The sequence below is a fragment of the Sphaeramia orbicularis genome, chromosome 1 (assembly GCF_902148855.1).
Source record: "Sphaeramia orbicularis chromosome 1, fSphaOr1.1, whole genome shotgun sequence".
Lineage (NCBI taxonomy): Eukaryota > Metazoa > Chordata > Actinopteri > Kurtiformes > Apogonidae > Sphaeramia > Sphaeramia orbicularis.
The window spans coordinates 8,416,670-8,430,429 of NC_043957.1; the positions used below are offsets into that span (position 1 = coordinate 8,416,670).

A 13,760-nucleotide genomic window follows, 5' to 3' on the forward strand; every position below is an offset into this window, starting at 1 on the left:
CCCAACACCATCTGAAGTGGGACAGACTAGCACAATAATAACAGAATAACATATAAATAATAATTTTAGTGTGAGAAAAGAAAATGACATTAAAAGGAGAATAACCTAAACAACCTGCAATTTTAACCATATTCTGCCTCAGTTTATTTTTGTACATGTACATTACAACGTACAGATCACAGTGGATCTACAAATACACAAAACAATAAATAACAGGCAGAATATTAGTAAAATTGTACTATATTATTAGGTTAGGTTATTATTTCACTAGAGGTCACATTGGTCTGAATGTAGAACCTGAACTAAAACGAATTTGACATCTTTAATATTTTAGGTGTAATTTTTGCACTTTGCAAATTCAGGAGACGGATCAAAGACTGTGGCGGGCCACTTTTGGTCCACAAGCTGCATGTTTGACACTCCTGGTTTAGTTGCAAGAAAAGACAATTCTTTTTACAGCTGCCAGTGTTTTTTTTTTTTTTTTTTTTAAACCAGTTACAGAGGTGTCATTGGTTATTGAGACTAGAGGCTCAGTCCTAGTCTGATAGCTCATCTGACACATCTGTGGTGTTTCTGGAACATTAAATACATGTCATCACCTCACAACATTTACAATTTCTATCGTCCAGGAGCAAGAGTTTCTTCAGAAACAGCAGCAGGATCTGGACAGCGCTCTGAAGAAAATCATCCAGCAACACAAACATGAGCTGGCCACCATCGAGAGAGACTGCCTCAACCACAAGCAGCAGCTTCTGCGAGGTAAGAGTTGGCCATGATGCTTTCACAGTCCTGGGATGTACTGGGACCGATGAGGGACGAGTGGATCCTCAGGGTTTCAGCTTTAATACAGTAGAACCTCATCGTATGAGTTTAGCTTGTTCCATGACCAAAATCACCAAAAAATACCCTAAAATGACTCAGAAATCACCCTAAAACCACCCCAAAAAAAATTTACCTAAAAACCACCCAAAATGCACTCAGAAATCACCTAAAAGTTACCCTAAAACCACCCAAACACCTTAAAAAACACCAAATAAAACCCACCCAAAAATCATCTAAAAACCACCCAATAAATAACCTAAAAACCACCCAAAAAATAACCTAAAAACCACCCAAAAATCACCAAAAAACCACCCAAAAATAACCTAAAAACACCCACTAAATCACCTAAAAACCACCCGATAAATCACCTAAAAACCACCCAAAAATCACCCAATAAATCACCTAAAAACAACCCGAAAATTCATACTGCTAGGTTCTACTATGTATTCTTCAGTGTTATTACTTTGTGTGTGACATGATTTTGGCTTTTTTTTTTTTTATCCTCACTGATTGTTTGGTCATCACCAACAGTGAACAAACAGGGATCAGCACTCAGCACGGTCAGGCTGGTCATCATCCGTCAACAGCATCAGAACATTAATAATAAAACCGTCTTTTATCGTTGGCCATGAATCCCTCATTGCTCTCCACCATGTTGAAAAGGTCCAAGGTCATTTTCATTGCGACAGTCCACGGACCAACATTTTTTTGATGTGGAAATACGACGTGAGGAGGCGTTCATGTCCAGCTGACATTAGTGAATGTATGATTCTATAGTTTAATGGGGGGATTAAACATGTGCTTTGAATGGAAGTCAGTAGGACATTTTTGATCCATGGTTCTAATCATAACCAATATTCCATCGCCCTAATTTAATTATATGGAAAATATTTAATTTTATTTAATTAAACAGGCATTTAAAGGGTTAAAATCCTGAAAACTGTTGAATATGTGGTAGTTTCGATCAGGACTGAAGTAGCTGAATAGATGTATAAAAGTAACCAGAGGGTGGTAAATGTGAGGAGGGCATAAAGGTTCATAAATGGCAGCAGAACGTTTTTAGGGAACCATCATAAATGAGCCTAAACACCACATTTGCAGTGAATTCGTTCCCTTTGGGAGGGGGGGGGGCTAATCCTACAGTTAATATGGCTGGAGCTGCACAAACAACAGTTCTTAGAAATGCTGTGTGAACCCAGTCACGGGAGGTTGTAACTTTAGGGTCTGGTAAAGCGCTTGGACTGGGAATAGAAATACTTCAGATCCTTCAAAGCTCAGGTCTCATTAGTGAAGCTGATGTCGCTTCAGATAAGGATCTGAAACATTCAACCTTGTGCTTTTAATGAGCTGATTTGGGCCCAAATGTATGTTGTCAGCTCCAGCTTGTTTCTGTTATTAACCCATAAAGACCCAAACGTCCTCCTTTAACCCATAAAGACCCAAACGTCCTCCTTTAACCCTTAAAGACCCAAACGTCCTCCTTTAACCCTTAAAGACCCAAACGTCCACCTTTAACCTAAACCATCTACTGATCTAAACTGTTTAATTCCTGTTGATCCACTAATTCTATCAATCCATGTCAATAATTGGTGTCAAATACAGGTCTTCATATTGTCATGGTCATCAGATATAATCATATTTAGAGGCTCCGTAGTTACCGTGGAAACACCGTCATCTTCTACAACACTGATTCACCAGTAAAACCCATGGAGTTGGATCAATGCCAGTGGATGGACACACTGGCCTTATACACACACACACACACACACATATATATATATAAATATATATAAATATATAAAATTAAAAGGTAAATATAATGAACAAAAAAAATGCACAAAGTAATAAGTACCATGAAATAAGCCAAAAATGACCAAAATAAAGTGTAAAAAAAAAAAAGAATAAAAAAAGAAAATGGACAAAAACAGCCAAAGTGATCAATAAAATTAACAAAATTAACACAAAATCAACAAAAAATAAGAAGCAACAACTAAATAAGCCACAAACTGAATTAAACTGAAGAAAAATTAATAAACCCATGGAGTTGGATCAATGCCAGTGGATGGACACACTGGGTTTATGGTCAATTAATGACAGATTGGACTGAAAAAGACACTGTTTATTCAGTTTTCTCTGTTTTTGATAAAAAAAATAACCCATCTACATGATCAGTGAATGAAATATAGAAAGAGCCATTGTCACTGAAAATGCAGATTATAATAATAAATGGTGATAAATCACTAAAGAAAGGTTGAAAATACAGTAAAATTCCTTTTGGAAGTGCTGCAGAAGTGTTTGTGGGTCTTTACGGGTTAAAATGTGATGATTGTCAGCGGCCTTAATGTGCACTGATGTGTGTTTGTGTTTCTGTGCAGCAAGAGAGGAGCGCCATCTGCTGGAGAAATTATGTGTTTGTATGCAGATAGAGGCTTCCATGTGGGAGCTGGAAGAGCGCCATCTGCAGGAAAAATGATGTGTGTTTGTGTTTCTGTGCAGCAAGAGAGGCTGCCATGTGGGAGCTGGAAGAGCGCCACCTGCAGGAGAAACACCAGCTGTTCAAACAGCAGCTCAAAGACCAGTACTTTATGCAGAGACATCAGCTGTTGAAGAGACACGAGAAGGTACAGGAACTATACACACACAATAGAACAGCATAGAATAGAACAGAGTAAGATAGAGTAGAGTAGAATAGCTTAAGAGTACAATATGTCAGAAAATAAGAATAGAGCAAATATAAAATTACAAAAACAGTATGTAAAATGAGAAAATATTAAAACAATATTAAAATTTACAAAAGTTAATAACATTAGAACTAAAAGTAGAATAAAATAAAAATAGACAAACAAGAAAAGCACTCGGAGAGCGCAGACCTCAGCCAAGAAAGATCTGCCACCCCCTGCCAAAATTTAATCATTTGTTCCTTGTGCCAGTATCACCATTTCCTGAAAATTTCATGAAAATCCATCCATAACATTTTGACTTATCTTGCTAACAAACACACATGCACACAAACACACAAAGCAAAGTGATCACAATACCTCCTGACGGAGGTAAGTATGAATAGACACATTATTAACATTATTAACTGTGTGTATGTCTGTGAATGTGTCTATAAATATAGTGCATTTATTTTTGATAAATATTGAATAAATAGTACATTGTTGTTGCACCAACTGCAGAGGATTATTGAACATAATTCACATTATACAGGATTATTGAATTTAATTCACATTATACAGGATTATCCTACTATAAGGGACGTTCTGCACGTCTTTGTCCAACGTGTATTGCAGCACAGGAGGGCATACAGGTGCAATGCCGCTAGTTTAACATAATTAAAGTTATACAGGATTATTTAACTTTACTAGGAGCGACTGCATGAGCATACACTGATGGAAGTGACTGTAGGTCAAACATCTGTAGAGAACCCAGTGTTTGTGCACGGTTCCATCAGTCCTCCACCCAACCTGTGTGCTTTACTGTGGTCCGTTCAGGAGATGGAGCAGATGCAGCGCTATAACCAGCGTCTGATCGAGGAGATGAAGAACAAGCAGACGCAGGAGAGAACCCGACTGCCCAAGATCCAGCGCAGCGAGGCCAAGACCCGCATGGCCATGTTCAAGAAGAGTCTGCGCATCACCGGGGCCGCCATCAGTCCCGAGCAGGAGAGGGACAGAGTCAAACAGGTGCGCACAAACGGACCCTTGGGGTACTGTAGAGCAGGAGGGGGGGTGTCAAAGGCCCACGGCCCAAAACCAGCCCACCAATGAGTCCCATCCTGCCCCTGAAATACAAGTGGACCCATGGGGTACTGTAGAGGGGGTCCAACATAACGCCCACAGCCCAAAACCCAAAACCAGCCCACCAGAGTCCCATCCTGCCCCTGAAATACAAAAAATTCCACTGAAGATATTAACACAGGGTTCATACGGGTGCTTGAAATCCTTAAAAATGCTCGAATTTCATTATTGTGTTTTTAAGGTCTAGAAAGTCCTTGAATTTTAGTTTAAGTCCTTGAAATTTTAACTGTGATGTGATTTATTTATTTCTAATATTAACGTAAACCAAAGCTACTTACACAGAGGTGACACATTTAGAAAAATAAAACTGTTTGTCAAAAACCCTAAATTCCAGGTGTTGTCAGGTCGACTCCAGGTACAGTTTGATATTCATCGTTGTCTCAGTGTAAGTGTGTGAAGAACACTATCTGGATTCCCTTTTTTTGGATAAAACCTTGTGTTCTCCTTTAATCAGAATCAGAAAAAAAATTACCATTAGCAGAAAAACTGCATTGGAAAACAAGTTGCAAGAGCTCAGCATAAAAATACATGAAAGGCAGTACAAAGTAAAAAAAACACTGAAAAATGACCTGAATAAGAGAAATCAACAGACAGGTGCCCCCGTAGATCAACCCACACTCACTTAGACAAAGTGCATGAATATAAAGTGTTATTTATACACACACACAAAAATAAAACATACACCATACATGGTAATTTCTGAATGTTTGGCTAAAACTGAACATAATTTTAGATGTTTATAACATAAATCAATGTACATCATTGTGATAAAATGTGGAAAAAACTAATCCTGAGTGTTCCTGTAGAGATGTGTTTTACTTCAAAGATAAGGTACTGTGCTGGAAAAAATGTGAACATGGCCCTTAAAAGTCCTTGAAAAGTGCTTGAATTTGACCTTGAAAAATGTGTATGAACCCTGTTAACATCAACAGTCCTGTTAGTTCAGGTTCCACATACAGACCAATATGGTCTCATATGAAATAACACAACAACATACAATTAATGTCAACTATAATTGTTTCTCTTTGTTTTAGTGAAATATGTAAAATTACATAATGAACATGTTTACATCTACAGAAACTATACTTTAAAAAACTGTCTATAACATGAACAAAATAAAATGTCTTAATATAAATAAGTGTAAATTTGCACCAATATTGTGCTTCAGTTTATCATTTATGCATGTTTATTACATCGTACAGATACAGTGAATCTACAAATACACACAAAACATTTCATAACAGACAGAATATTGGAACAATTGCACTGATTTATATGAAGACAGTTCATTTTGTTCAGATTTGTTCTCATTATTCCTGATAGTTTGTAAATATTTTCTTTTAATGATACTTTTTTACACCAAAACAAAGACAGAATTTGGAGTTGACATCATTTATATGTTATAACTGCTATAATCCACTTCAGATCAGACTGGTCTGAATGTGGAACCTGAGCTAAAATTATTTGAACATCCTTGATCTTCAGTGTCATTTTTCCATTTCACAAATTCATCCTGGGGCCGGATCGGACCCTTTGGAGGGCCGGTTCTGGACCACGGGCCATTTCTCCCAGATGTTAGATGCTCCTGCTGTAGAGGAAACATCCAATGACTCCACTTTTCTACAAATCTAAGACTAATCATTTGAGTGTGTGTCCAGTTTGCAGCACAAGAGGAAAAGAGACAGAAGAACGAGAGACTCCACCAGCACCAGAAACACGAAAACCAGATGAGAGACCTGCAGCTGCAGTGTGACGCCAACATCCGAGAGCTGCAGCAGCTGCAGGTACGCATGCATTTACTGCACCTGTACATACAGCTGCATCCATCTGGACAGATTTAACCCTCTGGTGTCCAGGTGAACGTATTAAACACACTTTAACCCTCTGGTGTCCAGGTGAACGTATTAAACACACTTTAACCCTCTGGTGTCCAGGTGAACGTATTAAACACACTTTAACCCTCTGGTGTCCAGGTGAACGTATTAAACACACTTTAACCCTCTGGTGTCCAGGTGAACGTATTAAACACACTTTAACCCTCTGGTGTCCAGGTGAATGTATTAAACACACTTTAACCCTCTGGTGTCCAGGTGAATGTATTAAACACACTTTAACCCTCTGGTGTCCAGGTGAATGTATTAAACACACTTTAACCCTCTGGTGTCCAGGTGAATGTATTAAACACACTGTACACTTCGTGTTATTAAAGGTCAGATTATTTTACACTGTTTGTTTTTGGTCTGAATTCAAAAGTTGTTCATTTTTGAATTTCCCTCGGGATCAATAATGTATCTATCTATCTAGTAGTAGTAGTAGTTGTAGTAGTGGTAGCAGTAGCAGTAGTAGTAGTTGTAGTAGTGGTAGTAGTTGTTGTAGTAGTAGTAGTAGATGTAGTTGTAGTAGTAGTGGTGGTAGTAGTAGTAATAGTAATAGTACCACTTGTATTTATTGGATGTACTTTGTATTTATGTGGGTACCACCTGGAAAAGGGAGGGGGGTGAGAATGGGGGACAACAACCCGTGTAATTAATGCATTTCAGTCCGTTGTGAAATATGCTTATAAAATGATAAAGTTGTAAAAAAACAAACAAAAAAAAAAAAAACAACTATATTAAAAACATTTGGACATGACTTGGACACAGTGCAGATGACGTGCTCTGGGTGGTTTGTGGGACATCTGCAAACATCTTCTGAATGTCACATCTGTGCACAGGCATTTTAAGTCCACACTTAACAGACGTTTGTGTGGATTTCAGAACGAGAAGTGCCACCTGCTGATTGAACACGAGACCCAGAAACTGAAGGAGCTGGACGAGGAGCACAGTGTGGAACTGAAGGAGTGGAGGGAGAAGCTCCGACCCAGGAAGAAGGTAGGACTGTTACAGCCGCACCACAAAACAACGCAAAAAAATGGAGTTTAGTGGATTTACTGTGTGTTTTACTACATTCACAGTGTATTTTAGTATATTTTCTGTGTATCTTTGTGCATCTTTGAACATTTTAATGTCTGGTAGTACATTTTTGTGTGTTTTGGTGTTTTACAGCATACTTTTGAGTATTTTAGAAATTATTTTGATCATTTCAGTATATTTTATTACATTTTTTTCCTGTATTTTAGCATAATTTTTGGGGTATTTTAGTGTATTTCAGCATATTTTTCTGTATTTTACAACATTTTTGTATATTTTTGGTGTATTTCAGCATATTTTTCTGTATTTTACAACATTTTTGTGTACTTTAGTACGTGACAGAACTAAAATGACATTATGAACATGTTTACATTGATAAACTATCCTTTAAAAAACATGTGCAACCTGAAATTTATTAAGAAAAGTGCAACTTTTAACAATTACATTAAAAATGAACAAACCACAGTGGATCTATGAATACACCAAACATTTAATAACAGGCAGAATACTAGTACAATTCCACTTTTCCTTTAAGACATTTCAGGTTGTTCCTATTTGTTCAAGCGACACATTTTATTTTGAAAGGATAGTTTATAAATGGTCATGAAATTTTACTGTTTTACACTAATAGAGAAGAATTTGTAGTTGTCAGTATTTATATGTTATTGTGATAGTATTTGAATCCTGAACTAAAATGATTAATATTGTCAGTGTAACTTTTGCTTTTGATGGGGGGCTTGGACTCTGGGGGGTGGGGGGTCTGGCCCAGGGGCCGTATGTTAGACCCCTGTGACTTGCATATGAAGGGAAAACAGATGAGATAATACTTTTCTTTTTGTTCAGATGAGGTCTAGTTTTTAGATGTTTTCAACTGTGGCTCCAGTCTCCAGTCATCCAGGATGAGGCTTCTGAGGAAGACTGGAGTCAAGGAGGACACATCTAAAAACTAGACCTCGTCTGAACAAAAAGAAAAGTATAATTAGATTAACAGAAGACAAAATGAACGTCATTAGCCTTCTTCATGAAAACAGATGAGGTTTATAGTGGAACCTGGGTTGAATGTGTGAACCTGTCTGTTTGCTCAGGCCTTGGAGGAGGAGTTTGCCCGGAAGCTGCAGGAGCAGGAGGTGTTCTTTAAGATGAGCGGGGAGTCCGAGTGCCTTAACCCGTCCACCCAGAGCCGCATCTCCAAGTTCTACCCCATCCCCAGCGTCCACTCCACCGGCTTCTAACCACATACATATGCATATATATACATATACATATATGTATATATATATTTATATATATATACATACATACACACGACCACACCGAGACGTACAGACCGAGCCTGTGCTGCCTTCAACTCATCCTCTGACCAATCAGATGACGGAGCTTCATCTGTTTGTCTGGACCAGAAACAAAACACATTTGACTCATTTTTACCTGTAGAGGACATTCTGTCCAAACAGTTCCATTTTTATACAGAATCCAGTGCCTGCAGAATTATATACATTATATGGACTAAAGTCTGTGGACGCTTTGAATCCAGGCGTTTCTTTTCTAACAGGGGTCTGGGATCCAAAACAATAAGGACTAATGTCAGAATAGAGTTTTATATTATGGGATAGATATCAGTGCATCAGTTCGTTTGGGTTCGATTATTATCTTTGTTTCTAAAATGACTCAGATGGTTTGGACTTGATTTCTCTCAACATTGATTTTTCTTTTTTTTCTCCGACTCTGATTTTCATTGTTCTGTCTCTAAATGTCTCTAGTATTTTTCCTGCTCTGATTGTAAATAATTTCCATCGACTTTCATCACATCTGACTGAGGAAGAAAAATCTACCATTAAACTACAGTGAAATATTGATGTTTATCAACTCTATGGACATCAATCTATGGACACATCATGTCTCCAGCGGTCAGATGTCCTGCTCAGAAGGATCAGACACACAAACATCAATATTAATAATCAAGAGTATATCTATCCCATAATATAAAACTCTATTCTGACATTAGTCCTTATTGTTTTGGATCCCAGAGCCCTGTTAGAACAGAAACACCTGGATTCAATGGGTCCACAGACTTTTGGGCACATGGTGTATTTTTAGTTTATTAAATGTAAACGTTTCTGATCATTTGCTGCTCAGTTTGTTCTCATTTAGACATTTGCACTAAAAAAACAAAAAACAAAAAAAACCTAAATTGCATTTTTATACCATTTAGATGTAAAGTAATGAACTGGTTTGTGGCAAATCTCAAATGGCAACCTCATGATTTCTAGTCAACCTTTGAATGGAATGTGTTTCTGCTAAAAAAACAAAACAAAAAACAAAATGTGCAGCATCTTCACATCTGTGTGGAATGATGCTGGTATTTTTACGACAGAGTTCATACGTGTCTGTGGTAGAGTTTAGGAGGTGGAAGTGCAATGTTCAGGGACATTTCCAACACAAAAGCTTCTTTTCTTCAGGGTTTTCCTTCAGACTGCCTTCCTATTTGGACTAATAATGACTATTTCACAACGAGCAGTAAATGGTTGAACCTGTGAGTGAGTCGGAGGAGTTTACATCCAAACACTACAGAAAATCACCATGGCAACAGAAAACCAGACCTGTCATGAAAACAAAGGAGCATTTGTGCACCTGTTCGGTCTGGTTTTGACTCCAGTCCAATGGATTTATGAACAGTTCTGGATTTACAGGAGTCGTATTCAGGGATGAAGACAGAATGCACCTTTAACCCTTTACATTGCATCATCTGCACAGGCCCAAAGTCATGTCAAAAAGGTTTCATACAGTTTTTTTACTTTTTTTTTTGTATTTCATCAGCTTGAGCCATAAACAAAAAACCAAATACTCAATAACTGTCATATTTTTAACCCTTTAAATGCCATGTTTGTAATGGAAAGAAACCATATTTTTAATGCAAAAAACAACACTTTTTTTTTTTTTACACAATATTCCTAAAAATTGGATTGGTTGTTTTTTTTTTTTACATTGTTTTCATCCTGTCGTATGTCAGTGATTAACACCAACATTGGTTCATATTCATTATTATTTTTTGTGCTAGGTCAAATGTTAAACACTAAATAGAGGTCGACTGATATGGGTTTTTCTAAGGCCGGTGCCGATTTTGTAAAATTTGGTCTGTCAATGGCCAATAACTAAAGTTGAATTTTGAGGCCGATATTTAAGGCCTTTTTTTTTTAAAGCACATTGACCGTAAAATGCAATTGAAACACTCCAATTAAAGACTTTTATGCAGCAAAATAAATGAAATTATGAATACACGTACACATATTACTCTTTAACATTTATTGAACTTCAGGTGCCTGATCAAATATCTGATAACATTTTTACTACAGCTCAAATATCGGCTTTCAAACAAAAATATTAAAAGCCAATGACAGATATTGAAAAATATCAATGTATCAGACCGATATATTGGCCGGCCAATATATCGGTCTACCTCTAATGTTAAATGTGTCAGTGTGTATTTTGTACTCACTTGGCAGAAGGGTGTAGGAATTTAATAGTTTATTATGGGATGATTTTAGTGGATGGATCAGAATTTAAACAATCATGAAAAAAGGAACAACTTTTGAATTCTGACCTAAAACAAATTGTGAAAAATAATACGACCTTTAATTACATGAAGTACAAAGTGTGCGTAATATGCTCACCCGGATACTGGAAGTTTAAATAGTTTTGTTTAGTAAAAAAACATTCACCAGCTCCAAACTCAGACTGTAAAGTTCCAAATCCACTAATGGCGGGGTCTGATGGTCATGTGACTGACATGTGATCAGCTGGTTCAGAACTCGTAGGACAGAGGATCCAATGATCCCGTTTACATCCACACTAATACTGCGATCATTCTCTGATTTGTGGCGTTATCCGATTATTCTAGCGATCCTGAATCTGTGTTTCATTAAATGGAGGATGGGATCCCTCAGGGCACCGTCTGAGGCCCCATCGTTTATGTTTCATGTATTTTCAGATGTAGGTAAGTGAATGTAAACACGTCAGATATAATTATTACAATTATCTGATGACATCAGATTTTTATGGTCATGGAAACAGGCTCAATAACAATATAAAAGCATTTTTATCCAAGTATTTGCATAAAAAGTGGGCCTTAACTTTTTTTTAACGGTTTATTATTTTTATAGAACAAACCCATTTGATGCAGTCGTAAACCCGTTTGTTTCGGACCTGACTGGTTTAGGTTCGTCTTCACTTCCTCTTGGTTCATTTTTTCATCTAGTTTTTCTGTTTTTTTGTTTTTGTTTTTTTTTTGCTCTAATTGGCTTTAAAGTGCACTCAAACATGTATGTTGATGCAGCTGGTGTTTTCAAAGCCACAGTGAAGGCGTGCTGTGCACCTTTTACATAGCGTTACTTTATCAGTAGCTTCAGTATTTATATGAAACCACCCCGGGTTCGGTTCAGATCAGAAACTAGATCAGTCCTTATTCTGTTCGATTCTCCAGAACTGTAAACTGAATCCACCATATCCATATCAGAATGATTATGCATTTTAAGACATTTCAAGAATTAAATGTATAGTTTTTAGAATGACCTGTGTACGGTAGATTTTCAATTGGTGTAAATAAACATTTTCCTGTGTACGACACTTGTGTCCTTTGTTCTGTACCGGCACTGATGGTTCTGTTTCCCAAAAAAAGGATCTCAAAAATATCTGTAGATTTAATATATTCTAACCCTATGACATATTTATTACATAAAATGAAATATTTCATAGGATGGTGTGCTGGGGCCACAGGAGAAAATAAAAACACTTGTGACTACGGCAGTGTTTCATCTACTCCTGTGTCCTATACGCATTAAAATTAGAAAAGGATGCAAAAAATATGAATAAATGAGTCCCAGGGGACGCAAAGATAAAACTAAATTTATAATAGTTTTTTTTTCCCCACAGGTGGTCAATAAAAAAGTCTGTTTGTAATTTTCTATGAGTCAGACATTTAGTAGGTGGTCAGTGCGGTCCGTTCAGACCTCGGACTCCAAGCATAGGTTTGATAAGGCTGGTACCGCTCTTGTGCCAAAGTACGTGTCCCCGCTCACGCTCATGGTAACCCCTCCCAACAGAGAAACCGTCTCAATACTAGGGTGACTAAACGTCCTCTTTTGCCTGGACATGTCCTCTACTCATGTCCAGTCCGGAGCGTCCAGGCGTTTTTTAATAAAATAGTGAACATGTCAGGTTTTCATAGTTTTTCACTGGAAAAACTCTTTAAATGTGTATGTATTGGCGCCTATTTTATTTAATGACTGTAACTGTCACTGTTGGTGCAACTGGAAAAGTTCCAGATCAGTCTGGAAGAAAAGACTTACCGTACTTTCTGGACTATAAGCGGCTACTTTTTTCTCGTTTTGAACCCCGCGGCTTATACAGCAATGCAGCTCCAGTATAGATTTATACGGGCTAACAGCCACCAGGGGGCGCTCTAGCAGGAAGTACAAAAGTGAGACAGACAGGTGGAAGAGGTGATGAAGAGGAGAAGTTTTAATCTTAACTTTTAACAATCATTTTGCGTGTCATGCACAAACCCTCATCATCAACTCACGAAGAAATGCATATTTTGCAGCTTTTAAGTTAAAACCAATCGATGTGTCTGTCTAAGAAGGAAACAGAGCTGCAGCACGAAAGTGCCACTGAGCAACAACGGAGGAGAGACGTAGAAGGAGTGTGACGGAGAATTTGAGGCTGTTCAACTCCAACACTGAAGAAGACGACTGCAGTGGTTTAATGAGCAGAAGGAAGATGAAGATAGCGATCAATGACTTTTCTGGGTTTTTGAACCAGTCGTGTTCCTGCCGTTTTACTGATGTGTTACAGGCACTGTTTGGAAAAAAAGCAGTTAAAGTATGAAAATAAATATTTAAATAATCTTTCTGGTTACCATCTTTCTGTGTAAATTTCTCATGTCACAACATGGACACCTGCAGCTTTTAGTCAGGTGCAACTTATAGCCTGGAAAGTACAGTAGTTCTTTCCAGTGACACATGGGACACTAGAGCAGTGAAAGGCACTGATCCACACCAGCCTGTGGATGTGGGATGGACAAACCTGTCCACAGATGCACTAGAGCAGGAGAAGAAAACAAACGGGCCAAAACTGGCCCACCAAAGGGTCCAATCTGGTCCACAGTATGAATTTGCAAAGTGCAAAAATTCTACTAAAATTATTACAAGTCAAAGGTGTCAAACTTGTTTTA

General features: G+C 37.7%; 1 protein-coding gene across 6 annotated transcripts in view; it reads left to right on the forward strand.

The window, feature by feature from the left end:
- Nucleotides 1–13,760, forward strand: part of LOC115425612 (serine/threonine-protein kinase 10-like) — a 69,543-nt gene that overhangs the window by 39,312 nt on the left and 16,471 nt on the right. For 2 of the 6 annotated variants that reach the window (XM_030143618.1, XM_030143705.1), the window contains exons 13-18: nt 630–759; nt 3,319–3,443; nt 4,317–4,508; nt 6,281–6,406; nt 7,379–7,492; nt 8,617–8,771. In XM_030143618.1, coding sequence (XP_029999478.1) covers nt 630–759; nt 3,319–3,443; nt 4,317–4,508; nt 6,281–6,406; nt 7,379–7,492; nt 8,617–8,763 — 834 coding nt within the window. In that variant the 3' untranslated portion in view covers nt 8,764–8,771. Of the gene's footprint in view, nt 1–629; nt 760–3,318; nt 3,444–4,316; nt 4,509–6,280; nt 6,407–7,378; nt 7,493–8,616; nt 8,802–8,824; nt 9,160–13,760 lie in introns of those variants that run through there. The other 4 variants (XM_030143292.1, XM_030143368.1, XM_030143538.1 and 1 more) reach the window with 4 other exon arrangements.